Below are 27,884 nucleotides of genomic sequence, written 5' to 3'. Positions count from 1 at the left end.
AAGTCAGGGGGCATCTTCTACAGGAAAGTGGAAAATGGTTAAAATATTTGTTTTGGGGCAAATTGTTTCTTTCTTTAATTCCATTGTAAGCAAACCCTGAGGCATGATATGGGGACGAGTTTTTTTTTTTTCTGTTTTTTCTCCCAGCAGTCTGGCATGCGGCATGCATTTGTCTCTGTTAATTTATATGGGAGAAGATAGTAAATCTGCATGAGCACGTTGCTGGCTCTTAGATTTCACAAGGGTATTTAAAATAATAGTACCTGACAGTTTACCAGCAGCTAAGAGGTTTTTTTTGCTTCAGAAAGCAAAATATTGTCTGAGTTGTGCAACATGTATAAATAATTTGGGGGAATTAGGCCAAAGTACCCAGTATGCTTTCAGCAAAGAGCTAAAGACGTGATAGAGCTGTAAAGTTTGCAAATGGGGAAACAGGGAGTCAGAACCCAACCCAGATGTGTGCCGTTGAATGCCATCCTTGTTTAATTTCCTTTCTCCCTGAAACTAATCTGAATTGCCAAATGTTAGATTATCGTGCATTATTTCATTTGTCTGGCTTAATTCCTCTTTACCTCAAGCAGACGAAAAACATTGCACTAAATCAGAATGACAGTGCTTGAAAGAAAACGGTCTTAATCCTTCCATGTGTTGATGCAGACAGAAACATGAAGAAAAGCATATGCGTAAGGTCTCAAGGTGGCTTGAATGCGTTGGAGTCTCGAGCTTTGAATTAGGATGCATTTCTCGATGGCATGGCCAAAAGTGTGGCGCGAACGGTGTCTGTGTATTCGTTAGTTACATTTGTAAATGATAAAATTTCCCAGTATAAATTTTAATGGACGACAGCTGATGCTAGTGAGAAAACATAATTTAAACTTGGAAATACATAATATGTATTATTCTTTGTTACATCATTCTACCCACCCTTGTGTTCCCACACACATGTACATACTGTTAGTTTGCAACCAACATATTCTGTTTTTTATTTGGATTCTCAGCCTCATTAATCATTTGACCTTTTGGCCTCTATGTATGGTCCGAGCTCCGGTGATACTTTTAAAAGTCACAAATAACGCTCCTTGTAACAGCTCACTTAGTAAAGAAATGAAGATGCAGCATTTTACCGTATAGCTGGTGGTTGGTCACATGAGCTGGTCTTTTGTTAATTCACAGGCAGCCTGGCTTTGAGCAAGTTCCTAGCTGCATGGGGGAGGAGGAACGGGGGTGAGTGTCCATCTTACCTGCTGATGCAGATCAGCTCGTGTGCCATTCTTGGCACCTGTGCCAGGGATTGCTGACCCCTGATCTGTACAACAACACTAAAACTAATGAAAACAAAAAAGCAGTACAGTAACACTTTAAAGACTAACAGAATAATTTATTAGGTGATGAGCTTTCATGGGACAGACCCACTTCTTCAGACCATAGCCATACCAGAAGAGAGTCAATACTAAAGGCACAGAGAACCAAAAATAGTAATCAAGGTTGACAAATCAGAAAAAAAAATGATCAAGGTGAGCAAATCAGAGAAAAGAGGGGAAGAAGGTGGGTGGGTGGGTTGTCAAGAATTAGATTAAACCAAATGTGCACAAGAGCTGCAGAAAATTCACATCCCAGTTCAAACCACATGTTAATATGTTGAATTTGAATATAAAAGAGTTCAGCAGCCTCTCTTTCCAAAGTAGGGTGAAAAGTCCTCTTCAGTAAGGCGCAAACTCTCAAGCCATTAACAGAATGGCCCACTCCATTAAAATGTCTGCTGACCAGTTTGTGGATCAGGAGTGTTTTCATGTCAATTTTGTGCCCCTTAACTCTTTGTAAGACAGCTTGAAGTCTGTCCATTATACAAAGCATCTGGGCATTGTTGGCACGTGATGGCATGTATGATGTTAGCTGAGGAACATGAGAATGTGCCCGTGATTCTGTGACTAACCTGGTTAGGTCCAGTGATGATATCCCCAGAATAGATATGTGGACAGAGCTGAGAGTGGGCTTTGTTGCAAGGAAAAGTCCCAGGATTGGTGTTCCTGTGGTATAGACTGTGGCTGTTGGTGAGAATCTTCATAAGGTTGGGAGGTTGTCTGTAGGAGAGAATACAGCTTTCTGTCTGTTACTAAAACTAATGAAGTAATTGAATGTACGTTTTAACATCTTTGTAGCCTTTCTTATTTCAAAAGGCTCCACAAGTGCTTTACAAAGTTATGTTCCTGTATTTCTTCCCACATACTCTGTTTACCTTCTCTTCCCCCTTCTCCCTTCCCCAACTAAAGGAATCTACCACTGAGATGGAATGTGACAATTACTTAACAGTTATACTGTAAAATAGCCAGTGAAGACAGGTGTCTAAATAAAGCTGCACTGATTTATCCTTATGTTCAGTTTTGGGTGAAAAGTTATCTTCAGAAGCCCTAAAAACATTTTTTTAAAGAAAATTGATGTTGTGCAACAGGTGATGGCATAGGCCCCGCTGCTTGTCAGAAGTCATCACTGGCAAGTGGACGAATGGATTTTTCACTCTGGGAAAGTTGCTAACTTCCAGCAATGTAATGGCCCATAATACCACATTAGCTTCATGTTGTGTCAGAAAGAAATATGCCACCTGCTGATTCACTGGTACAACTTCCTGCAGCATTTGGGATTTTCATTGGAGGCCTTCCACCCCAAGAACTGCTGTGGCTATCACTGCTTAGTTTGTGAAAGTTGGGTAGTTTGATTTAAATTAGGGTTGAGGATTTTTGGCGGTGATTTTGATGCTTTATTTCATGCCTAGCCTTATCATCGCTCTACATACTAGAAAAGACTTTAGTAGAACCTCATAGTTAAGAATACCAGGATTACAAACTGACTGGCCAACCACTCGCATCGTTTGGAGCCACAAATAAGTAGTCAGGCAGCAGCAGAGATGGAGGGAGGAAAACTAATTGTAGTACAGTGCTGTGTTAAACGACGGGTAGTTCAAAAAAGATGACAAGGTAAAGAAACTTTCTGTGCTTATTTCATTGAAATGAAGTTGATTTAAAACCCTTTTTCTTCTGCCTAGTAACGTGTCAAAGCTGTATTAAGTCAACATTCAGTTGTAAGTTTTGGAAAGAGCAGCCACAGTGCTTTGTTCAGAGTTACGAACAGACTTCATTCCCGAGCTGTTCAAAGCTCCGAGGTTCTATTGTGCTTAAATGGCAGGCTGTGCATTTCAGCAGTCAGTGGCCATATGTTCTCTTCTGCCATTCTTCAGAGCTGGAGATAGATGTATGCAATGAACAGTCCAGCATTTGTTTCATGGGAATGCAAGTGAGTATCCCAGCAGGCCAGTGTTACACTAATGGATGGACATTTCTCTCTGAGCGGAGGCACTGGTACTTTTATGCACTGCAGCCAGGGCTCTGCACACATGGTGCATGGTGATGATGCTTCTTTTGCCCACTTTGGGATCTGAGACACTTTGAGATCTGTAAATAAAAAGCCCTGGAGGCAAGACTGGGGAGCCCATGCTCACCCCTTATTGCTCACGCAGGTAGGCTCGGCTTCAGAGGGATTGCTGGTGTGAGTAAGTGCTTACATATACAACAGAGTTGTTCTCTAATATTCTCCACAGGAGTGTGGACGGCTCAGTGTAAATGCAAAGGATGACTATAATTTCATGCCATATAAATAACGCCTGCTTTGTATGCTGTCACTGATGTAGCTCATCCCTTCCACGTGCTAGTCCAGTGGCTCCTAACCTTAAGTAACAGGGCATACTTCAGTGACACAAACCATTCCATGGCATACCCCCTTTTTGCTCATGGCCACCCTTCCTCCGTCCCTCCCCTCTTGCCACAGCCAGGAGGGTGGAGGATGGGCTACCCAGCAGCCCACTCGGGTCTGAAAGCAGCATTGCAGCTGCCTCCCAGCATGAACAGGCTTGTGTGGCATCAGCATTTCCCCTCACAGCAGCTCTGCAAAGAGCCACTTCAAGGGGAAATTGATGAACGCCCCAGTCAGCTGGGATTCAGGCAGCCTTGCTGCTTGAGCCCCTGCTGGCATGGGTCATCAGTCCATCTGCCTCCTCTCCCCCCCCATGGCTCTGCAGAGAGCAGAGGCGAGGGAAAAGAGACAAAATTCAACATTTCATAGCACACGTGGACAGTTCTCATGGCATATTGGTTGAGAACCACCGTGCTAGTCCGTACCAATGTCACATGATCATACCTGAAACATGCACATCCTTTCTACGTGAACAACTCAAAGCCACAAGGGGCAGGAAGCTTGGAAGCAAATCCGTGTTGTTTCCTTCCCCTGGTTTTGCCAAGGCAGCTACCTATGCAGGAATTGGGTGACAGTGCAAGGAAGGAGGTGGATTTTTGAGAGGAACATGCATACAGTCGTGACTCAAGAAAGTTGCTTGCCAGCGGCCTGACAGCAGATGCTGCTTCCGTGTGACAGCTGTCGGGGGCGTGGAAGGCAACTGTTTCTTGCCATAAATGGCTGACGTCGTGCCCTTGTCTCCTGACTTGCTCTGCGATTTCCATCTGTAACTTGCTTTTTCTCCATGCATTAACTAATGCACTTTGCTGCATTCTACCACCAACTCTACGAGTGGGGAGGTTTCCAGCAATTTTCCTGTTCCGTGGTTTCCACTTGCTGTGCTTGGCTGGTGCAGGTTTTCCTTTTGGATGTGGCAGCTCCCTTACATCCACGCCCACCAACCCCCAGTTTAGCTGTGGTTGTGTGTGTGCTTCATTCATTGCACCTCCTGCTCCCCAGCGGGACTGCTTATGTGCTTGAAGTTAAGCAGATGCTTAAGCATCTTGCTGGGTGGAGGCATCTATCCAGTGCTCCCTGTAAGCTGAGCACTTGGGTGGCAGAGCACCCACGACATGCGTTCCTATGGGTGGTGCACATACCCATGTGTGTTGGTGCACATAACAAAATTTATTCTGCCCACAGACTATATTAGAGGGAACCCTACTTCTATCCCATGGTGAGCCCTTGGGTATAAAGTGGGGTGTGCTGGCTATGGCTAGGCATAAAGCTGGATATTTACATTTTTATGCCTTGCAGCTTTTTCTAGCAATTCATGGGAGGGAAAGAAATGGGAACATTAGTTAGATTCATGTGTTCTCAGCCTAAAGAAGCAAGAGGCTGGGCCTAGCTGGGTTTCCCAGCCCACTTAGGTGGTACAGTCCCCTTCCAAAACCAGCCCTTTCTCAGGGGAGAAGGGCCAGTTGTGGGAAGGGCTTGGAGTTCTCCCTCCTTTATCCTGAGCCCAGTCCTTCTGCCTCCAGGTGACCCTTGCAGCATGGAGCACGGCAGTCCCAAACAGCAGGAATCTGAAGTGGTGTGGCTGGAGCTGCATGACCATCATTGAATGGGCCCCATTTTCCCCACCACGGGCAATAAGAACACTCATGTTGATTTCAGTTGCTTTTCAATCAAGTCCCAAGTCAGGATCGTTGAAATAAAAGCTGCCAGAGCGTCCTGGGGTAGCACCCCAATGCCTGGACTTGTGGTGGTTCCTTAGACCTGGGCCCTGGCTTGGATCGGTGGTGTCCGAGGGCCCCACTTCCTGCCTGCTAGTTGGATTTTCCTGCAGTTTCAATCTGCCCCTTTTGAAGTTACCACCGAGTCTAATGGGAGGAGAAGCAGGCCAACACAGAGCACGTTTGAAAATCCCAGCACAGAGAGAGCCGTTCAGTTGCACCTTGCTCTTGCAGGAGGAACGAGTCCATCCTCCCATTAGGACACAGTCTGTCCTAAGCTTGAACTGCTTAGGTTGTTTGGGGCTCCTGCATGGTAAAAGTGGGAGATGTTACAAACTCTTAGGAGGAATCATCGAACGCTAGAACTGGAAGGGACCTCGAGAGGTCATCAAGTCCAGTCCCTGCTCTCACGGCAGGACCAAGCACCGCCTAGACCATCCATGATAGATGTCTAACTAACCTGCTCGTAAATGTCGCCAGCGATGGAGATGCTGGCAGGAAAAAAAAGAAGTGCGGGAAGACTATTTTATCTTCTTCTACAGGGCAGCATCAAACACGTTCAATTCAGAGCCTCCTGAAGTACAATTAATAGCCATTTTATTTAGGTCGCCCTCATTTTGTTTCTTTAAATATATGCAGCTATTAAAGTGGAAAATATCAAGTACATTTATCTCTGTAGATTCTTTTGTGAACAGGTCAGATGTATTTTAAATAACCCTAGGAACTGTTAAGGTTATTAAAGCTTTCGGCTCTATTGGTCTTCAGCCCTCTTCCCCCCTCCCTTTCTCTTCTCCTTCTTCCAGACAGTGATTAAAGATTCAGCGTATCCCTCCCTTTTCCCAGGGCCCTGGGTTCGGTGAAAAGAAATGTTAAATAAACTAAAACCTGTGAGTTAAGCTTTATGTAAGAAACCTATTGTCGTTTTGTTCCGGGGCTGAGCTGGGTGCATGTGAGGGTGTATGAAGGGTAGACAGATACTCTCTCAGACTCCTAAGTATCCATTTATTTATTACTAGTATTATCTTTTGAGTCCTACAGCACTTTTTTCCCCAAAGTGCTGAGACTTTGCGAACATTTTGTAATACTCTCTCATTTGCCGCTCTTAATTAGTTTGAATTAATCAGCTCCTTAAGCTGCCACATTGAGCCTGGTGGGGATAATTGTTTTTAGCTCTATACGTTTCTGTTTTCTTTTAAATAACACTTCGATCGCTGGGTCCGTCTTTGGAGGATTAGCCTCTTGTGAAGCACTTCTACATGAAATGCGAGGGAGGTTGACCTGTTCGGAGGTTTGCGTGCTCAAAAACCAACTGTCCATGAGATGTGGTTATGTTTGTTCTTTCCCTACTACTTTATGGGGGCCTTTGGCCCATGAGGTTCCTTCAAGGAGACCTTAATGTCATTTGAAAGGTGTCCGGTAAGATAGTTAAGGAAAAACGCTCCTTTCTGTCCCCACAAAGCTGAGGGGACAAAAGCTCACTAGGGCAGTGGTTTTCAACTCATGTGGTGAGAGAACTGTCCAAGTGAGCAGTGAAATTTTGTCCATTTCCCCTTGCCACTGCACTTTGCAGAGCCATTGCAGGGGGAGAAATGGGGAGGGGAAATTGACGACCCCATGCCGGCTGGGACTCAAGAGGCAAGGCTGCCTGAGTCCCAGATGTCATGGGGTTGGTCAGTTTCCCCCCATGGCGGCTCTTTGCAAAACCACTGCAAGGGGAAATGCCGACCCTACAGGAGCCTGTTCACTCTAGGAGGCAGCTGAAATGCCGCTTCTGGGCCTGAATGGGCAGGTGGGGAACCCACTCCCCACCAGAGGTTTGGAGTGTGGGAGAGGGAGTCAGGGATGGGGCAGCGGTTATGGGATGCTGTGTTGACAAGACGGTCACTTTTCAACAGGCCTAGCTGCCCCTCCATGATGCCTCACAGCCCTGTGTGAAGGCGCAAGGAAAGAGTTTACTTTCCTTGTCAACTGAGACTGTGACATCCCTGCTGCCTTCCAGGAAGGGCTCCCATTGCAGTGGTGTTTGGGTGATACCAACACCTCCTCACAGCAAATTGTGCAAATGCATTTTTCATCACAGTCCCTGAGTAGCCCTCAGATGGCCCAACTTTCTGGCCTCCTAATAACCTGTGCTGTTGTGAACGGGTCTCTTTTCCCAGCCCAGATTCCTATCAGCTCTTCTCCAAACTTCTCCCTTCATATGGCTCCTTTGCTAAATGCCCGGTTCCCCTGGCCTTTGAGTAAGAATCTCTCTTCAGATTATCTGTGATAAAGAGACTTCCTGAATTGGAGCAGAGATGGAGCAAGACCTCCTGGCTCCACAGCATTTGAGGTCGGCTGAAATGCCAAGCTTCTAGTCCCTAGATTTGAACATGCAGGGGATGGGGATGGGAGTTTGGAACGTTTCCATCTGTGTCTGTCTACACGGCCAAGCCAGACCTAAGACCACGATGTGTTTTGGGGTGGTAGATATATTCTCACACTCACTCAGTTCAAGCACTGCCCGCGGGGGTGCATGTCAAAGCCCAGTCTCTCAAGCTGGCTCTGGGAAGGCAGTTTGCCTGGGTGACTTCTCAATAAATGCCTTGTCGAATTCAGAACCCTCGTACAGTTTCAATTATGTGTAGCTGAGTATTTTTTTTTGGCTGGTGCCCCAAGAATGTCTTTGTGTGGCAGGCACCTCACCTGACCCTGGGCTCAATCCGGGGATGGCTGCATGAGTTTGCACAGCTTGAGCTAAAGAGCCAGGCTCTGTAGTTGAGGGGTATGGAATAGACCCTCATCCAGAGGGGGACTGGTGAGGAGAGACAGAGGGGTATTGGCCATGTGATCCTCACTCCCATTGTGTCTCCTCCCAGCAGCAACCTAGTTGTGGGGGCGGGGGGAGGTGGAGAAGAGACAGGCACTGGCTCCTCCTGCCCGACCCCCGCTTTCTTCCCCACCGTGTCCCTGCTCCACTTCTGTCTCTTCCCCACGTCCCTCCCCAAAACAGCACATGCCAGAGGACTAGCGGGGAGCCTGGCACCACCTGCAGAGGTCAGGTCCCCTGAGAGCCACCATGGGCTCGGGGGGGGAAGGTGTGGGAGGGCGGGGCCAATGGCAGAAGGGGTGGGGCCTCTGGAATTGTGACACTGTCCTCCCACATCCTCCAAGCCATGTGCAGCCAAAGCTGTGCTGCTGAGGCCATTCAAAGGGGAGGAGGGGCAAGAGCCCCCTTTGCACCCGCATAGTCATTGGGCCTGGGTCCACCACACTCCCCAGCAGTGGCAGCGGGAAGCAGAGTGACCCGGCCCAAGCCTGCTCCTCTCTCCTAGCTGCATTGCTCTGCTTCCCACCAGTGAGTTTAGAGGGCGGTCCTGCCCCCATCTTGAGCAACGCTGAGTCCCCTGGGCCAGCCAGAGGCTCTGGCCCCACCAGCTGCAACCCTGTGCTCCTTCATGCCCCCTCGTTACCCCTGCACTGATGAGTTGGTTACACGAGGTGTTCTACAGTACAGGTAGAAGAGAGAGCACCTTTGCTCATTGTATTACAATACTATCTCATTACCCTTCTGCTTTATGTTTCTTCTGATGAGCTCAGAACAACGAACAAACCTTGTCAGCGTCACAAAAAGCCCGGCACCATAGGTCAGCTACTGATCTTTGCTAAGCCATGGAACCTGCACACCTCAGTTTCTCCATCTGTAAAGTGGGGAAGATTATTCTTTTTCACCTTTGTCAAGCATGGTGAGGTCTACAGGCTCTTCCTGCTTATGATTACGAGGGGTGTCTTGCTCAGAATCAAACGCTGAGTCAGTCACACAACTGAGAACAGAAGCCAGGAGTCTGGTCTTCCAGTCTCATCTCTTCCCTATGAGATAAGCTTCCAAACTTTTAAGATATGTTGGAGTTGCTTGTTTTTACCAAAACCTGGAAGATTTGCAGAATCCAGTCACCCCGATCAAGTCAAACAGGAGAAATCCCGGAGCTAACCAAGGAGTTAACTCATGGATCTTTATTGGGCATGGCAACCAAACCCATGTGAGTTTCATTTGTGCCAACCTTTCAGTTTTTGCCTTCCTGAAACAGAGAGAGATCAGTTTGCTCACTGCAGGGCTTACTTCTGGTTACCTTTACGGTGTCCCTTATTTCTTCTCAGTGAAAACTTAAACAAGCCTGTGTTTGATTCACAGAGAACCGTGAGAAGCAAGCTGTGTATGTGAAACAGTGTGGGTTTTTTTTTTTCCTCCATTCTATTCAGCCCTTTGTATATTCAAATTCTTCTAGTTTCAGTTCTTGCTGTTCTGCCAGATTTCCATAGCATTGATGGGTTTTCTGAATTAATAAGTTTCTTCCCCTCATTCCCACTACTTCCCTTTTACTTTTGCAACTGGTGAAAAGTTTTTCTAAATGCAGAGCCTTATCCATATTGATTTTTTTCTCTCCTCTGTCGAAGCGGCTCTTAGATGTTTTATTTTGTAAAGTGTTAATAGAAATTTTTCTTTCACCATTGCACTTTATCTATTCAGGAGTTGTTGAGAAGTCCTATTGTGTCACCGGACTATGAAGGAAAGAGGCTATTCTTCTGTTACAATGGCTGCCCTAAAAATAAGGTGGGGTGGGGTTAGCTCAGAAGGGGCAGAGAGGGAGATAAAATGTTCTGACCTTAGGAAATAGAAAAGATAACCAATTAGGCATTGCTGAAAGAGCCCCAGCTGGCGGAAAAACACCCTGCCGCTTTTTAAGGATATATTTGAGCCAGAGGTTGGTCAGAAACACAACCTGAACTCTTGCAGAGCTACTTCACCCTTTTGAATTTGGCAGGGTTTCAGATTTGAACTTTGGATTGGTACCTTTCCTTGATGGCTTTGTTTCTGAACCAAACCTCTTACAGTCCTATTCCCAGTGTGGACAAGGCACAGATCTCACAAAGACAGCTCAGGTCACATGGTTCCCACCCAAAGGGACAGAAATCTCCCCGCACCGAGCACAGTAGGTCTCAGCATTACTATTATTTGGTTACCAACTAAAGCCTCTGACCAAGCGCAGGGCCCTACTGTGACAGGTGCAGTGTGAATACATAGTAAGAGACAGTCCCTTCCCCAAGGAGCTTTGGACAAGGTCGGTATATGTAAGTAGGTATCGAGCTCCCATGGAAGTCACTCTAAGCGTGGGAGAGAACACATCATCCATCTCCATTTGACAGATGGAGAACCGAAGCACCAGGTCTCTCCCCAGCACACACACCAAGTCCATGGCTGAACCAGGAACTGTGTTGGCCTCTCCTGAGAGCCAGTCCAATTCCAAGACCCTCTCTCCTTTTTCAGCGCTGTGTTTGGAGGAATGAGACCATGATTTCCCAATAGGCTGAACTCGGGGTTGCTGTCACTCTTGAGATCCTCAGTGACGGGGGGGAAAGGGCTGCTGAGAGCTGCAGCTCAGGTTTCAGCTTATTAAAATCCTGCCCAATAAGACTTATTTTAATTCTTGTTTGCTCTCGGGGTAGGATGCCCACACTCACGATCAGCGCAGCTGTACCACCTAACTCCTGGTCTAGACAGCTCTCTGTTGATCGGAATGTTTCTCCCGTCAACATAACTGCGACCTTGTGAGGGGGTGGCACCCCTACGATAATAAGAGACACTCCCCTCTTGGCATAGTTTGCTTCTTTCCTGCAGCACAACTGAAGCTCTGTACCCATAGGCGAGCCCTCAGTCCTGTAACAACAAGGAAGTTAGGACCAGAGTGAAGTAAAAATTTGCGGAGACATATTTGAAGAGAAAAATGCAGATTCGGCAACACTGCAATGCTTCACTAAATCATGTCTGTTACGATGAACTATTCTGGTATAGTTAAGAAGAAAACACTACAGTTTTGATTTTTTAGTTCAGTAGAACTTCTTGTTTTAGGATATCCTCTAAGAGTTTAGAGAAAAGCATTAAAAGCTGCTTGAAGTGAAACCCAAGTATTTCATTCAACCTGAAAAGAATTTTTTTAACTTTCCAGTTTGATCCTAAACAGTTTTATTTTCTTTTCAATTTGCCAGTGAACCAAAAGGAAATCTGTAACTTGTGCAGCTCTGGTCCAGCGCTGTCCCTCCTGGTAGTTTTAGTGGAGATGGAGAAAAACGAGTAAAGGTCCAATGCATTTTTTTTTTCCCCCTTCTGTAGTTCACGTCCAAAAAGGCCGTGCATTTCCAGTGCCTGTCGTAAACTGTTGTTCAGTATAGAGGGGGGAATTTGGGGAATTAACATTGGACAGAGACTAGCATTGTGCTAATCAGCTTAGTGCTGTCATCTGGGGTTTGGAAGCGGTGTGGAAGAATCGTCACCCTGTGCATTACTTTCCCTTTGGACTCCCCTTTGTTTATGAGTGTTGCAGAGCGATGTCTTTGGTGCCTGTTTGTTCAGCCCTTGTTTCCTAGCTACCAAAGCAGCCTTTTAAAATAACATAGACACTAACTTTTGTCTTAGTCTAGCTGCAGCATCAGGCTAAAACATGTTTTGTTAGCCTGGGCTAGAGGCTGCCCTGGCCAGAGCCATCCTCACCAATGTTTCCTCTAATTTTTTTTTTCCATCCATGGGTAGAATAAAATTTATTTTGTGCACCAGGGTGTGTGGATCTGCACCACCGATAGAAACACACACAGACGACTGCGGGTGACTGTGGGCACTCTGTTCATCAGCTGGGCGGCACCTGAATCTCACCTGAACCTCACTTCACGTGCCCTGGCTTTACATGCATGTTGCTTTAGTAATACCTCTCGGAGGCAAACTACAGGGAGGAAACCCAACAGAATCTGGCTAACGTGTGCATGGGCAGCCGTAATCCAAATGTCTCGTGTGTCACACACACCATTCCAGCGGGCTGTTCACAGCTCCTGGGCCACGGTTGCCCACCGCCAGTTCAGAGAAGCTGGGTTGGCTGCCAAACGCGGTTCTGGCTCCAGTGCCACGGCGTCCAGTATGGGTCACTGCTTGCTGCATGTGGCGAGCAGGACGCAGCCATGCGGTGATTCGGCTCTGGAACCACCGTGCAGTGTGCAGAGCATTTAAATGCAGCTCTTCCTACAGCCGCACATGAGAGCCACCAGTCCCTGCAAATGCCCCACCTCTGGTGGGAGACACACATGGCAGCTCCAGCAGGGGTGGCCCTCGCCACTCCTCCAGCACTGGCAGCTCCTGTGGCCCCAGGCACTGCTGTGGCCCCGGCCACCCTGGTGGCTCCACTCATCCCGGTGGCCCAGCGGTGGCTCTGGTGAGTCGCCGGCATTTATTTCCCCGGGGGTTGGGGGGGAACGCACAGGGGAGCCTGGCTGGGGGAGGGCATTTGTATGGGTGCAGGGGAGCCTGGCTGAGGGAGGGCATTTGTTTGGGTGCAGGGGAGCCTGGCTGAGGGAGGGCATTTGTTTGGGTGCAGGGGAGCCTGGCTGGGGGAGGGCATTTGTTTGGGTGCAGGGGAGCCTGGCTGAGGGAGGGCATTTGTTTGGGTGCAGGGGAGCCTGGCTGGGGGAGGGCATTTGTTTGGGTGCAGGGGAGCCTGGCTGAGGGAGGGCATTTGTTTGGGTGCAGGGGAGCCTGGCTGGGGGAGGGCATTTGTATGGGTGCAGGGGAGCCTGGCTGAGGGAGGGCATTTGTTTGGGTGCAGGGGAGTGTGACTGGGAGGGGGGGTGGGGGCACTGTGGCAAAAATAAAATAAAAGACAACCACAAGTGCGGTTGAGGCCTGTGGGAATTTTAGCAATCATGATCAACTCATAATCCCGGAGCGGAAATGAGTGCCAGGGGAAATGTCCTCATTTACTCTCTGGCCGTACTGACACACCCGTGTGTGGGTCTTTTGTTCCTTCATGGGGTAAGGAAGAGGAGTGGGGGTGACACAACCACGAACTAACTCACTAACGCCAAATCTGCTGAAGTGGGTCTGACCCATGAAAGCTCATGACCTAATAAATAGAATGGTTTGTCCTTAAGGTGCTACAGGATGGCTTGTTTTTTAAGAATGGAGGAAGGATGTTACAGTCTTTCAGCTCGGGCTGTTTCTAGCACCCTGGTGCCAACTAATGAGAGTGGGACTTAACATTTAGTTGAAATAGAGTTTGAAAGATCCTAAGCAGGGTTTAATGTTCTACAGGGCTGCCAATTTCTACTGCATCACGGAAGCTGTCTCCGACTCTGTAATATGGACAGATCCACCTTGTGTTTTAATCACTCTTCCATTTGTGCTGCTGCCCTACAAAGTCTAAGGCTGTAAAACCACAGATGCTTAAAGCATGCAAAATTGAGCTGTCCACTAACTTCATCACCTTCCTGGCGGTTTTTGCAGAGTGGGTGCCATTGTTGAGTGATTCTTTAAAGAAACAAAACAAAGTAGCAGAAGTGTAGCACTTTAAAGACTAACAGCGCTACAATTCTGTGACTTGTTTTGTTGGAATACAGACTAAAAGGGCTACCTCCCTGTTGCTCTTTAAAGAAAGACGTGCATCTGACCAAGTGGGTATTTGCCCATGAAAGCTTATGCTCCAAAATATCTGTTGGTTTATAAGGTGCCACAGGACTTCTTGTTAGTTTTTCAAATAAATCAGCTTTTGTAAAATAAGTGGGTAAATAATGTTTAAATGTTGGTGTGTGTGGTTGGTGGCAGGGAGGGGGGATCCCCTGCAGAATACAGCAGGAGAAACTCAACTGTAGAAATTATTTTTTAATAAAATTCTGGTTGCAGACAGAATGAGATCTACCCTGTAGCTTTGAGTTTGTATGTCTGCTTTTTTGCCCCCCTGTTTTTTAATCATCCTCTCTTCCAAAGCAGAGAGATCATTCTTCATTAAATAGTAGTTAACACAGTTTCTTGAAAGGTTGTAATAATCTGATAAATTCTATAGGATTTTTCCATGGAAGTGCACCAGGCTCTTGCTGTTGGGACTCTTGGCGCCCTGTTAAAATACAGTAAATTTAAAAGAAAATCCCCACACAGGCTCAGTCAAAAAGAAGTGTAAAATTTAGGTGTGGCTGCACACAGCAAATGTAGGTGGACTAAGTCATGCAAAGAGTAATGAAACTTGAAAGTGATTTTGTTGCACTTCAATACATTTCATCAGTCAGACCTCTCTTCTGAAGTGGAAATGTCAAACCTGATGCAAATTAAACCTCGGTCCTCCTCCCTTCCTCCTGTTGCTTTTCAAAGGGCCTCTTGAAAACTTTGGAATACCTTTTTGGCTGACCAGATTTTGCCCCCCACATCTTTTTTTTTTTTTTTTTTTGAACTTTTCTAATTCCCAGCCAGCACAGTGATACCTGCCAGAGAAGCCCTGAGCTTGATTTGCATCAGTGACACTGGGGCCTCTCCTTATCTCTCTCCAGCTTCCTAAGAAGAGGCGGGAGGGGAGGGGGGGGGGAGAAGTGACTTGGATGTTTGTGCTTTTTAGAGCAATAAAACTTTAAAAGTGCATTTTCCCTCTGAGATCAAATGGCAATGACACTTTGTGTTGAAAGTGGCAGGCTTCCAAAAGAACGAGCTGACTCCAGGCAAAGGAAATGAGATGTGATGTATCTGTGTGGTCTGCCACACCTGAATTTAGCCTGCTGCTACCCCAACCTTGCCTTGCCAGGACTTGATTTGTTCGAACGTTTTCATTATCCTTGTGGCAAAGGTGCTAACTCACACTTCCTTTCTCTTGCAGGTGGAGGACGCCATGCTTATGTTCGACAAGACAACCAATAGGCATAGAGGTAAGAGAGGGCATCTGAGTTCAGGTGCCACGTTTTATAGTTGGCAAATGCAAAAACTCTTCTGCAGTTTGGCTGGCTCAGTGACCTCAGCAGCTGTAGTTAGGGCTGCCAGGCAAGGAGACGGGGATCAGAGATCACAACAGTTGGGCATGCTTGGGCCTCATGTTTTGTGTGTGGGTGGGGTTAGCTTGACTCGACAGTGACAATAACCCTTCTGGCTGGTTTATGGAGCTCTGTCTTCATGGCCCAAAGAAGGTCCTGTTCAGCCCCACTTTGCTGGAAGGATGATTTCTGGGATATATGGAGAAAGAAGTGTGGCAAACGGGGAGATCGTTAGGCTTTTGGTGCTGAGCTGGAGAGGAAGAGTGAAATATTTAGAGCCAGGAGAAATTTTCACAATTCTCTCCCAGGTCACACCGCTTCTGGCGCATGACAGGCGGGTCCAGCCGTCAGTACTACGGGGACAAGCAGTCCCGCAGTGGTGGATTAACATAAGGGGAGTTGCCCCAGGGCTTCCAGGCGTGCCCCAAGGCACCATAACTCCATTTTGTTGAAACAATTTGCTTTAATGGAACACGAGAAATGTCATGTCATTTTATTTTAGAATGAAAGGGTATTGTTGTAATGCATCGTGAGTAATGATGAGCATGAAGAGATTTTGAAGCATAAATAATGTTACATAAGTATTTTAATATGTTGGAGCGGGGCCTTGTGGCTGTGTTGTCCCAGGGACCCATCTGTTCTTAATCTGCATAATGGGAAACACTGAGCACTGAAGCTGATTGTGTTTGGGCTGGAGTAGCACCTAGGAGCCCTAGCCCTGGGTCAGGACCCTGCTTTGCTAGGTGCTGCATAAACGCAGAACCAAAAGATAGTCTGTGCTCTAAAGAGCTTCTAATCTATTCTAAAGGCACAGCTACACTATCATCCGGATTAGCAGGTGCCGAGTCGTGCTAAACCTGATCAAATCGACTGCTGAGCGCTGTCCCCTTGACAGCACAAGAAGTGAGAACGCCTGGCATCGACTGACCTCAGCAAAGGCGGAGAGGCAGTGTGCGTGAGAGGGAATGAGGGGTCGCAGGCCTGGAACTGATCTAAGAAACAAGGGGGAGGGAGGAATTCTCTTCCTTGCTCTTTTTTTCGTGAATGTTAGCAATTCAACATTTGGTCAGTTCTGAAATTTAAAACATTTCAACCAGCTGCAGGAAGGATCTCTGAAGGGGGAAGGGGACTGGCAAGAGGAGAATGTCTCAGCCTGTCCTCAATGGGAGGGACAGGCTGAAATTTTGGTGCTTCCCACATCCCCTGTATTCTTAATCCATTCAAAGTCTCTTTAGAAGTTCAAAACCTGGCTAAGGTGAGTGGCCTCAAAGATCGGTTCATTTCCTTATCTTTTTGTTTAGGAGAAAGAGTTCAGCAGAAACTCCAGGTCAGTAGGCAGCCAGCGCTTCACTATCTGACAATAAGCATCTCCACTGTCCAGCCACTTCTCCTGGGTGCAGTGTATTCATTTCCTTTCAGCCTCTGCAGATTGCTGGAAATGTACATGAAATGTAACCCTGCAAGGTCCTGCGATGGAGGAATTAAAAGCCAGAGCTCTTGTTTGCTAATTTCCTTTAGGCTTGAAATTAGGTCCCTAATGACAGCATAACTTGGTTCCTCATTGAGGGAATGAGCACTGGAAATTCTGCATGCTAATGTTGGCTGATTTCCGTGACTCTGGGCAACATGCATCCATCCTGAGTCTCTTTGCTCTCCTACAAAAATGGATAACTGTATTTCTTTAAAGACCTCACCATTGTAGGACTCTTGGAGCTTGTCTGCACTTAACAGGAGATTGGTGCTCCGGGGATTGCTCTTCTGGGAGTTGATTTAGTGGGTCTAGTAGGGACACACTAAATCGACTGCTCGACTCTCTCCTGTCAACCCTGGTATTCTATGGGGTCCTGAGGTGTAAGGGAAGTTGATGGGAGAGTTTCTCCCGTCGGCCTCCCACTGGAGGGATACACAAAGAAATTCAGTTTAAGGTACGTTGATGCCAGCTGCGCTAATCACGTAGTTGAAATTCACGTCTTAAATTGACTTTCTCCCTAAAGTGTTCTCTCCCTTGGAAGTTTCAAGAATGCTAGAGTTTTGCTACCGAAGAGTGAGAATCCTGTGTTGACGGTATCACAGGGGATGCAGACTCACAAGGTAATTTGCCGTCTCCTACTGCACGGAAGTAATGAAGATTCCATATTGCTTGTACAGTGCTCTGAAAGTTGACTTGGGATTGTTTTCAGTGGGAATCTCCCGCCGTATTAAATGATATGCTTTTGTCTCTCAGCCTATGGATCTTTTCATATGATATAGATGTTACACTACAAACACCTCTCTATGTTAACAGGTTACAGGGGAAAATAAAAAAAACTTGACATGGCTCATGGTTTCTTCCCCCAAGTGGAAACAGATCTTAACAGCTTATGTAATTTCTTTTTCCGACTGTAGCCACTTAAGTCTTCCTGTGTTTACTCCTTGTGCGGGCTTGACTGATACAGTTATTGTCTGAGCCACAAAAGTGTCAGCTTCTTGGAGTAATGTATATTGCTCGTTTGTTTAGGGAGACTGCCAAGAAGTTTAGAGTATTCCGAGTAAAGTCAAGAAGTGCTACAAGCCCTGGAAATGAGTGTGGGGATAACGGCCAAGCCTGATTTCCTAGAGCACCAGGGCTGCTGGCTTGAGTGTGTTGCCTTATCCCCTGTCTCTGTGGCAGAATCAGGAGACTTGAGCTCATGACCTACTCCTTCTAAATTATTCACGGTGTATGTCGTTTCTTTCTGTCGGGAGCCTTGTGACCGTGAGTTGCTGGAGTACAAAAAGTTGCAGATGATCTTTCTCCTCCCACCGCTTTCTCTACCATAAAATCCTTCTGCTTGAAATTGGTGTGCTCGTCCACTGGGCAAATAAAATGGGGGCTGAGATTCAGAAAGCCTCCAAAGAAATTTGAATACTCAAATTTCCTTAGAAATCAGTGGGAGCGCTTCATCTCAGCCCTTTACTGAACATCGGAAGTCCAGCCCCAAATTGTTTCTGTTGAAGATATTTCCAACCTCTTCTTTACAACCGCCCTGAAAACTGACAGAAAATACCTTTCACTGTGCAAGGTCTTGACTTGCTTAATGTGTGTACAAGCAACGTTACATGGGTCTCGTCTTTGACAGAAGGGAAGGGGGAGGAAGATGTTCTGTCTCACCTGGTCCAGGGGGATGATGAAGTTAAAGGAGCCCTGTGGGGCTAATTCCTCAGCAAGGTGGAAATTTAGCCAGGCTGAACATAGAATCAGAGAGCACTAGAACTAGGGGGACCTTGAGAGGTCATTGAGTCCAGTCCCCTGCCCTCACAGCAGGACCAAGCACCATCTAGAGTCTCTAGACCATCCCTGATAGGTGTCTGTCTAACCTGCTCTTAAATATCTCCAGTGATGGAGGTTCCACAACCTCTCTAGGCAAGAGGTTATTTATTCCAGTGTTTAACCACCCTGACAGGTAGTTTTTCCTTATGTCCAACCTAAACCTCCCTTGCTGCAGTTTAAGCCCATTGCTTCTTCTCCCAACCTTAGAGATCAAGGAGAACAACTTTTCTCCTTCCAACTCCTTTAAGTACTTGAAAACCACTATCAGGTCCCCCCTCAGTTTTCTCTTTTCTAACCTATCCAAGCCCAGTTCTTTCTGTCTTCCCTCATAGCTCATATTCTCACGCTTCAGTGGTTCTTTTACCTGTCTCTGTCCATCTCCTTTGCTTAAACTCTACAGACTAAGAAGTGGCTTATGCAACGCACGGCAAGTGGGCCAAGAAGCTGTATTCCAAGACTAATATGGATTCAGTATTTTTGAGGCATTTGCAGCTTCAGTTGGCAGACTCCTGTTCTGGAATTTTTACTGTCTACCTGTTCTGTCTGAGAATGACACTTGGTAATTCATGAAAGCTACTTCCTCTTCTACCTCAGAGCCTTTGCCCTTTCCTGGCATTTATAGGTTGAGAGCACAGTGGATGGAACCCTGAGAATCCAAGGGACTGCATAGTCTTGCAGTGTAACCAGGCCGCACAAGTCTTGCATGTATAAGCTGCAGGATGAAGTCTGTAGGACTTTGTTGCCTTCTAGCGGCTGCCCTAGAGGAATGAGAAAAGCTACACTCTAGGCGAAAGGTATGCAGCCCCTGCACGGGTGCTAAGGACGGTGTATGAGCTGATTTTCATCAGCACGCATGGTAGAGCTCAGCCCTGCCCCTCCTCCCCCATGCAGCCAGGAGCTTGCTCAAAGTCATGCTGCCTGGAGATTAACCAAAGACCTGCTGATGCTACCAGCCATCACTTAAATGATAAAGCTCTTCATCTTTATTTATTTATTTATTAATGAAGCTGGTGTAAGTGGGACTATCAGTGGCTTCAACAAGTATTACTGGCACTTGGCCTGAACATAGAGGTCAAAAGGTCAGATTTCAGCGTTCTACCTTGGCAAGGTTGCTGACCCCTGCTGTAAGTGGTCGTTGGAGATGCTCTGTCTTTGAACCCAAAAGTCTTGAGTTCTTTTCCCCACGAGGACCGTAGGCATGATTCTGCACATACACCCCTCGTAAATCCACCTTTGCTCTTGCTTGCTGGCTCTAATGGCAGTCTGTTCATGAGATATTCTGCTGTCCAAACTCAAGCATTTACTCTACCCGGTGGAGTATTGCTGCTCTCCTGGGCACCACTGTGGTGGTGGGGTGGGACAGCTGGGTAGTGTTTTTAAAAAAAAAAAAAAAAAAAAAAATCCAACCATGAGACATTCCTCTTTCCTCATTTCTCAGACTCTCCTTGTGCCTTTCCACTCTGGTCTCCCGGTCACCCTGGATGTCTCCTGTGTGTGGCACCGTGCTGCTGTAAGCACTTTCCAAGCCTCCTGGGATCTGAGAAACGTTTTGGTTTGTGCTCTGTGCTACAGCTGAGATGTGCTTTAGCAGCTCCAATTCAGCTATTTTTATATACCCGTTGGAGAAAGGTGGAATGTTGTGTTTAGTAGCCCTGCAGTATCAGGTGTGAGCCTGAGTGATAAGACCTAAGAGGATGGATTCGCCTGTCAAAAACAAGTTTCATTTATCTTAGCTGAAGAAAAGTTTCATAACTATTGAAGCTGAGGGCTACATAGATAGAGGGCACCTTTGCTTCACAAAAGCCCCAGTCCTATAATGCATCTTTGAGGGGGGGAGGTCCTTTTGCTGGAGGCAGGGAAGCAGCAGTCTCTCTAACTTCTGCCGTGTGGCATGGAATAAATTTTGTTAAGACATGTGCACCACCAGTAGAAACACATGCTTCTTATTTGCGTGTGGCTGTGAGAGCTTCTGTTCATCATCTGGGTGGCCCCTGAATCTTTCCTGGACGGCTTACCCAAGAGCTGAGCTTACACAGCACACTGAAGGGAAGCAACACATTTTTAGCATTTCTGTGATGTTTTATTTTCTGTGATTTTTATTGACTTTGTTTTTTTTTTATGTTTTATTTTACTACGCACACTCGACAGCATCTCTCTTCATATTAGCGTCCTTATGTGAATTGTTTGAAAGAGTCCTGAGGGGAAGTGAAGCCCAGCCATTCATTCAGGACTAACAGACACTGGTTGAATGAGAGCTTGCTATTTCTACCTCCAATGTAGGCCACTTAAAATGGACCCAGGTCTCAGTCTTGTGTAGTGCTGTGCACTGCAGCTGACCAGGTAGTTGCAGATGATTGGCAACTTACAGGAGCATTGAAGGATCAGCTATGCTTGGAACTGATTTTTTTCCTAGTGAATGCAATGACTGCTACTTAATCGAGACTGTACTAGCCCAGATTTCTCCTAATGGGGGAAGCAGTTGGCTGGTGCTAAATCATTTTGCTGCTTGAGCAGATGCTAAATAGATATTAAATGGTAGACTCTGGATCTTTGTCTGCCAAATAAAGGTGAAAAGAAGAAACAAAGGTCACCTTAAATGAAATGCAGGGAGTCATTTTTATCTGGTGTTCTATGTCATTGAGTCTTTTCAGACCCTTTTTGTCTGAACAAGTGACCACTCTTAATCAGGCTGGTAAGTTGTCCACCAGATGGTTGTAAGGAAGAGGGCTCTGCTATATTGATCCACTGTAAAATGCCTCAGATTTGACCAGTGATTATGTTCTGATTGGATTTTGAAACCTGTTCACAAAATGCACTAGCATGCAATGTCCGTGTGAATAGCAATCCACAAACCTGCTTTGGAGGTGGTCTTAATTCTCAAAAAGCCATGTAACGGAAAATGTTTGTTGTGATTTACTCTTGTTGCTGTATTAGGGACGGGTGGTCATTTTTGCAGAGGGGCGACTCCATGAATTTTGGTACTGGTTTTGGGCCAGCTATCCTCGTCTCACCTCCGGGGTCTTGGGTAGAAGGGGTGTGGCTGAGGGCTACAGAGAGAGACAAAGGGAGTGAGTGAGTGTGAAAAAGAATCACTGTGTGAAAGACAGACTGACACAGATCAGCAACGAAGGGTCCTGTGGCACCTTATAGACTAACAGAAAAGTTTTGAGCATGAGCTTTCGTGAGCACAGACTCTCTTCATCAGATGCTGGTCTTGGAAATCACCAGCATCTGATGAAGTGAGTCTGTGCTCATGTAAGCTCATGCTCAAAACTTTTCTGTTAGTCTATAAGGTGCCACAGGATCCTTAGTTGCTGATACAGATCCACACTAACACGGCTACCCCTCCGATACTGACACAGATCGTGTGCCACAGTGTATAAATGACAGTGACGGTGTGTGCGACACAGACTGGGTATGTGTGACAGTGACGCAATGTGCGTGCGCAGGCAGCAGAGAGGGAGCCATGTTCGTCTGTATCTTCAAGAACAACAAGAAGTCCTGTGGCACCTTATGTGCATCTGATGAAGCGAGTCTTTGCCCACGGAAGCTTATGCTCCAGAATATCCCTTAGTCTATAAGGTGCCACAGGACTACTTGTTGTTCTTGACGATAAATACAATGTCACTTGTTTCCATGTGTAACATAAAACAATACATCTAAATATTCACTATTCACCAGAGACATGGGGTCAATTTTGGCCTCATTCTGCCGTCATCTGAAGTCTATGGGTCATCCCACTCATAGAAATTGCCAATACCGAGGTATACCTCTTGTTGGGCCACCAACATGTGAAAACATCAAGGTTTGTTAACCATTTTGTTGCATGTGGTGCTGTCTTCTCTGGCTGTCCATTCCTAGGTGCTGGCTAAGTCTATGCTTAAAATATTAAAATGCTGGTATGGCCATGGCACCAGTGCTGGGAGAGATCTCTTTCTGCACTCTATGTAAGCCACCCAAACAAGGGGCATAGCTCCTATCACTGGGAGCCTGTTTACACTGGCACTTTATAGTGCTGTAATTTGCTGCACTTGGGGAGGTGTTTTTTCCACACCCCTGAGCAAGAAAGTTGCACAGCAGTGAAGTCAGAGTATAGACATGTCCTAATACAAGTAGTATTCCCAAGGTATTACATTACATCCCTGTCTGCCTTTCTGTATTTGTTGGAGGATGCAAAAATCCATTTAAGCATTTAATTGACGGAATGGTCTACTCTTGCATTACTCGATGAAAAACAATCCCCTGGTTTATTTCCATGAAATATAATAATAGTTTGCAATAGTGGGTTTTTTTTTCCCTAAAGTTTGGTAATTTCATTGCATTGTGCCTGATGAGGTAATAGTTGAAGTCGCTGGTTCAGCTTAGTTGATGATAATTTCTTCGTGGGAGGAAAGTGTTCAGTCTGCTTTCTCTGAAGTCTAAGGAGAGAGAAAGCAATGCTCGAAACTTTTTGGCAGATTGCTTTCTTCAGTCCATAGAAGTTGATTGAGCCTGTTGAAAAATACCGGGTTAATCAGGAAAGGATTTAGTAATTGGGGGGGGGGGGAGTTGATTTTGTTGCCCTTGCAGACCCCAGATAAAATCTTGAGTTCTGCATTAGTTATTGATCCTGAGGGATGGAAAGACTCTCGCAAGATGATGTCCTTCTAACTTCATTATATAAGCGAGCTCTAGGAGGCATACCAATTTGCTGCCTGGATTGTTGAACAGATGAGGCTAGCCTGTGGCCATGCTTACTTGCTTTGCTGCATGTCTCTTTGCTGAGTGATCCCAAGAAGGATGGCAGGATGGCTTTTGCCAAGACTTGTTTGCCATATCTGTCTAGGTTGAGAAGAATAAATGGATCTGGTTTGAACATCTGACACACAGGCGTGAGAAGCTGGCAAGAGCTGTCCTCTCCTTCTGAGCGAGGGGTGCACTACAGGCAAAGGGATGGCTATTGATTGCTAGAAAAGGGGAGGAAGAAACAATGGATGAAAGGGGACCAGACAAAAAGGGAAGCCTGTTAACTACCTGCCCAGGTGTTTGATATAGAGTTGAGGCAAAGGGAGGGTGGGACATAGCACAAAGTTTTCTCATTCATTTGGGGCAACTCCCCTTTCTAAGTCCCTCCTCCAGCTATCTATCAGTGGTGAGTCAGGAGGGCATATGAGAGGGCGAACCCAGTGACTTGTTAGTTTTTCGGCGACAACACCAGAACGCACGTTGGCAAGAACTGAGAAGCTCTCTGCTATTGTTCTGGGGTATCCTGAAGCTATTCACGTACCTGCCTTTCAATAGCACGTTATACCCCAGGCATACATTTTCAGTGCTCCTTATTGAGCGATAAGATACTCAAAAGGAAAAGAAAGCCCATAGTGATTTTTTTCTCCCAAACTGTAATCACCGCCATTAAATATGGTTGCTTAGTGGTTAACTAATTCCATGTGCCTTGGGCTGATCCAAGAAGGCGGAATGACAGCAGGTGACCTAGGTCACCTTCCTCTTTCTGGATGCTGCAAACAGTGTTGTGTTCATATGGGGTTAACAGATCTCTCTGTTGCCACACAGTCACTACACTGGAACCTCATGTACATCAAATTTGTGTGTGGGCTTCTGGAAAGATGAAAAGTTCTTACCATTTGTATGCAGCAGGTGCGGGGAGACAGACTTTTCAGACCCCTTGGCAAGGGGGAGGAAGGAGGCTCATGCTCCTGGAAGAGGTGGTGCTTTGGACAGAAGGGGCAGGGCTCGGTCAGCCACTGGGAGCACGCCATGCTTGTCCCCCTCCTCACAGCCAGCCCTGAGAGACGCCCAGAGAGTACCACACAGTGCACTGGTGCTACTTTAAAGGGCCGAGGGCTCGTAACTGCCACTGCTGCAGTAATAACAGTAGTGGCAGGGAGCCTCGGGCTCTTTTGAATCACCAGGGCCTGGGGAAACCATCTCTTTGCTTTCCTCTGTCAACGGGCTTACTTGTATGTCTTGTGTGAGGAGTCCATTAGACAGGAGTGGATTCTGGAAGCTAGAGAAACATGCATGCGTGCTTGAAGTGCCAGATTTTCAAATGCTTGCCACGCTGGGGTTTGATTTTTCAAGTTTCCTTAGCTCCCATTTTGGCACCTGCCCAAGGGCCAGGTTTAACAAAGTGCTTGGTGCTCAGCAGTTCCCACTCTGCTGCTTGTGGCTGGATGTTCCCAAAAGCTCAGCACCCAACCTATTAAGCTCTCTGGATAACCTAGGTGTTTAAATAAGGGCCAACTAGGAGCTGAGCTTTTGAAAGTTAGACCCAAATTGCATGGTGCATTGCTTGAGCAGTAGCGTAACTCTTAAGCTGTGGTACACTTTCATTCCTCTTTTGAAAGAGGAGTGCAGATGAGGGAAATCAGAAATGCAAATGAGGCACTGATTTACATATCCTGCACTTCATTTGCGTAATCTCTTTTCGGAAGAGAGTCTTTCTAAAGAAAGAATGCAGTTTAAATGGGGCACTTTGAGAAATAAACCCTATCTCCGGAAGAACCCTTCTTCTTGTCGTGTTTCAGGAAGAAGGGTTCTTTCAAAGATGGGGTATATTTTTCAAAAGAGCCCCATCTACACTGCTTTCTTTTGTTTGAAAGAATCTCTTCCGAAAAAAGATTTATGCAAATGAAACATGAGATATGTAAACCTGTGTCTCATTTGCATTCCTCTTTTGAAAGAGGAATGCAAGTGTAGACGCGGCCTTACTGTCCTGAAATTGCTGTGAAGCAGACTATTAGTAGAGGCAGCACTCTTCTCTGGTGAAGACTTAACTCTTGTGCAGTTGTTTTTGATATAAAAATAAATTGAGTGAAAACATATTACTGTTTGTATGGGCTCGTTAAATGTTTTTAGCTTGTTGTGTGGGAACTTCTTCTTTGAGTGGTCCCCGTGGGCGCTCCACAGTAGGTGTCGGGCTTGTCCCAGCGCCGCAGATCGGAATTCTTCTAGCAGTTTCCTCTGGATCGCGCATGCGCTGATGCGCACTGCTCCCTCGCGCGCCCTCAGTCACGTGCGCGATCTGGACCCTGCCAGTTCCTTCTCAACCGCCAATGACTGCAGACGGAATCCGCTCCGGCTCTAACGCCTGAGACAGATAAGACAGTTAATTCTACTTGTTAGCTCGTTTTTTTACTATTATACAAAAAAATAAAAGTGAACAAAAAATGAAATAAAATAAATAGTAAGAGAGAAGACGAACAGAGGGAGAGGAGCGGACAAAGAAGGCTGGTTAAGCCGTCCGCTACCCTGAAGGCCGTAAATGTTATTTGTTTGAAGAACGCAGTGATTAGCGGCTAAGTACCCTATTAACAGTAAAGACTCACCGTGATGTCTTCCTCGGGGTTTAAGAAGTGTGAGTCATGCCGCGAGGCTATGCCAGCCTCTGATGGGCATAGTAAGTGCATTCATTGGCTGGGGGAGTCCCATGTTACCCAGAAGTGTTCGCACTGCGCTAAGCTTACAGCCAGGGCCAGGAAGGACAGAGAGATGAGGCTCAAAATGATCTTGTTTGATAAGGCCCTTTGGCCTGAGCCACCGGAGAAGCCTCACACAGAAGGGCCCTCTGGGTTGCATAAAAGGAAGGCGGCTTCTTTGATCCCCTCTGTGCAAAAGAAAAAGAAACTCTCCCTGGCTCGATTCTTGCCAGCGTTTTCAGCGAGCAGGACGAGCGGAACTCAGAGCCCTGAACCATGGGCTGATGAAAGCGGCAGTGCGGTCGCGCACGTGGCCGGGGCCGGCCCTCCAACTATTCAACAGTCGGCACCGAGGGTGCTGCGGGCGCCAGGGCAGCATGCGCCGGAATCAGCGGCCCCGCCTCACGAGGCACTGGCTTTCACGGTGCCGACGGCGCAGGGGCACCCAGCACGGGGCCAAACGGCGCTGGAGGAAGCTACCCGCGTGGCACCGCATATGACGGCACTGAGCGCGGCCCTGACAGCAGGGCCAAGATCCCTGGCACGGGAGGGGGCGGCGCCCACCCTGCAGGGGCGGGGGAAAGCTAGGGCCAAAACCCGGCACCTCAGTCCATCTCCGGACATGGCTGCGATGCCGTTATCACCCAGGCGCGCCCCCCCACCCTCGAGATACACACGCCGCGTAGCCGGGCAGCAACTCCACCGGCCTATTTCAGACCCCTCTCTCCGTTCCTCCAACCACCTTCGCCTTGGCTCAGGCCACCTTCACCTTCACCCTTTTTGGGCATGGATACCTACGAGTACTATCACAAACCAGCTTCGCCATTATCAATGTCGTCAACGGAGATCCCGCTCTCCCAAGCATCATAGGTACACACTCCAATCGTGGTCCAGGTCTCCATCACCTGGCCCTTGTCCGTGTTATGGCCGTCCTCATCATACTGAACACCGACATTGGAGATCTAGATCCAGGGGCAGATCCCCACCCACTCCTCACCAACACCCCCATATACACACTCGCTCTGGGAGAGGAACGCAGCTGTCCCAGGGGGAAATAGGTCCAGAGTCCCGAGACTTTCCTTCACAACCCATGAAGGAGCAAACATACCAGCGAACTCCAGGAACCAAAGGAGTTGGGGGAGGTTTATCCTAGCGGCTCCTCCTCATCATCCCCAGATGAGGCAGTTGTCCCCAGGGACATCTCCCATCCGGATGACCTTAAACAATTCCAAGAGCTGTTCAAAAGAGTAGCATACACGCAGGACATTCAAATAGCAGAGGTGCAGGAGAAGCATCATAAACTCCTGAAAAATTTGAGACCTCCGGCTTCATCTAAAATCACTATCCCACTGGAAGAAGCCATTATGGGATCAGCCACTAACATATGGCAGACTCCAGCCTCCATCCCGCTTACGAATAAAAGGGCGGATAAGAAATACTTTGTCCCAGCCAAGGGCATGGAATTCTTGTTTAGCCACCCACAGCCCAATTCGGTGGTCGAATCGTCCCAACAGAGGTCAAAGACGCTTCAGTATAAATCAGGGGAGTCAGATAAAGACGCTAAGAAATTAGAACTGTTCAGCAGAAAGGTCTACTCCTTCTCTACCTTATTACTGAGAATGGCAAACTATGCGGCACATTTATCAAACCATAACTTTGACAATTACTCTAGACTTACCTCTCTCATGGATTTCCTCCCGGAGGACAAGAAGCCAGTGTTAAAGGCGATTGTCCAGGAGGGCTACGTGGCCTCGCGAACGGGAGTTCAGATTGCCCTGGACGTGGTGGACACAGCGGCATGCTCAACAGCCACAGCAGTGGTAATGCATAGGGAATCCTGGCTCCAGATGTCTGGTATCCCCAGAGATCTACAGGCGAAGATCGTAGATCTTCCCTTCAACAAGCAAAAGGTGT

At 47.0% G+C, this 27,884-nt stretch overlaps 1 protein-coding gene across 17 annotated transcripts in view; it reads left to right on the top strand.

Annotated features, from left to right (window-relative positions):
- The window catches only part of MSI2 (musashi RNA binding protein 2), a 467,665-nt gene that overhangs the window by 244,375 nt on the left and 195,406 nt on the right, over positions 1-27,884 (top strand). For all 17 annotated transcript variants that reach the window (XR_012648120.1, XR_012648119.1, XM_075013754.1 and 14 more), the window contains exon 8: positions 15,116-15,164. Coding sequence is in view for 15 of the 17 variants with exons in the window: in XM_075013754.1 (XP_074869855.1) it covers positions 15,116-15,164 (49 nt within the window). In the remaining 2 variants the exon portion in view is untranslated. The remainder of the gene's footprint in view (positions 1-15,115; positions 15,165-27,884) is intronic.

This window comes from Carettochelys insculpta, chromosome 19 (assembly GCF_033958435.1).
Source record: "Carettochelys insculpta isolate YL-2023 chromosome 19, ASM3395843v1, whole genome shotgun sequence".
In the NCBI taxonomy this organism is placed as follows: Eukaryota; Metazoa; Chordata; order Testudines; family Carettochelyidae; genus Carettochelys; species Carettochelys insculpta.
The sequence above is the reverse complement of the archived record's forward strand: the minus strand, read 5'-3'. Positions and strand labels throughout refer to the sequence as shown.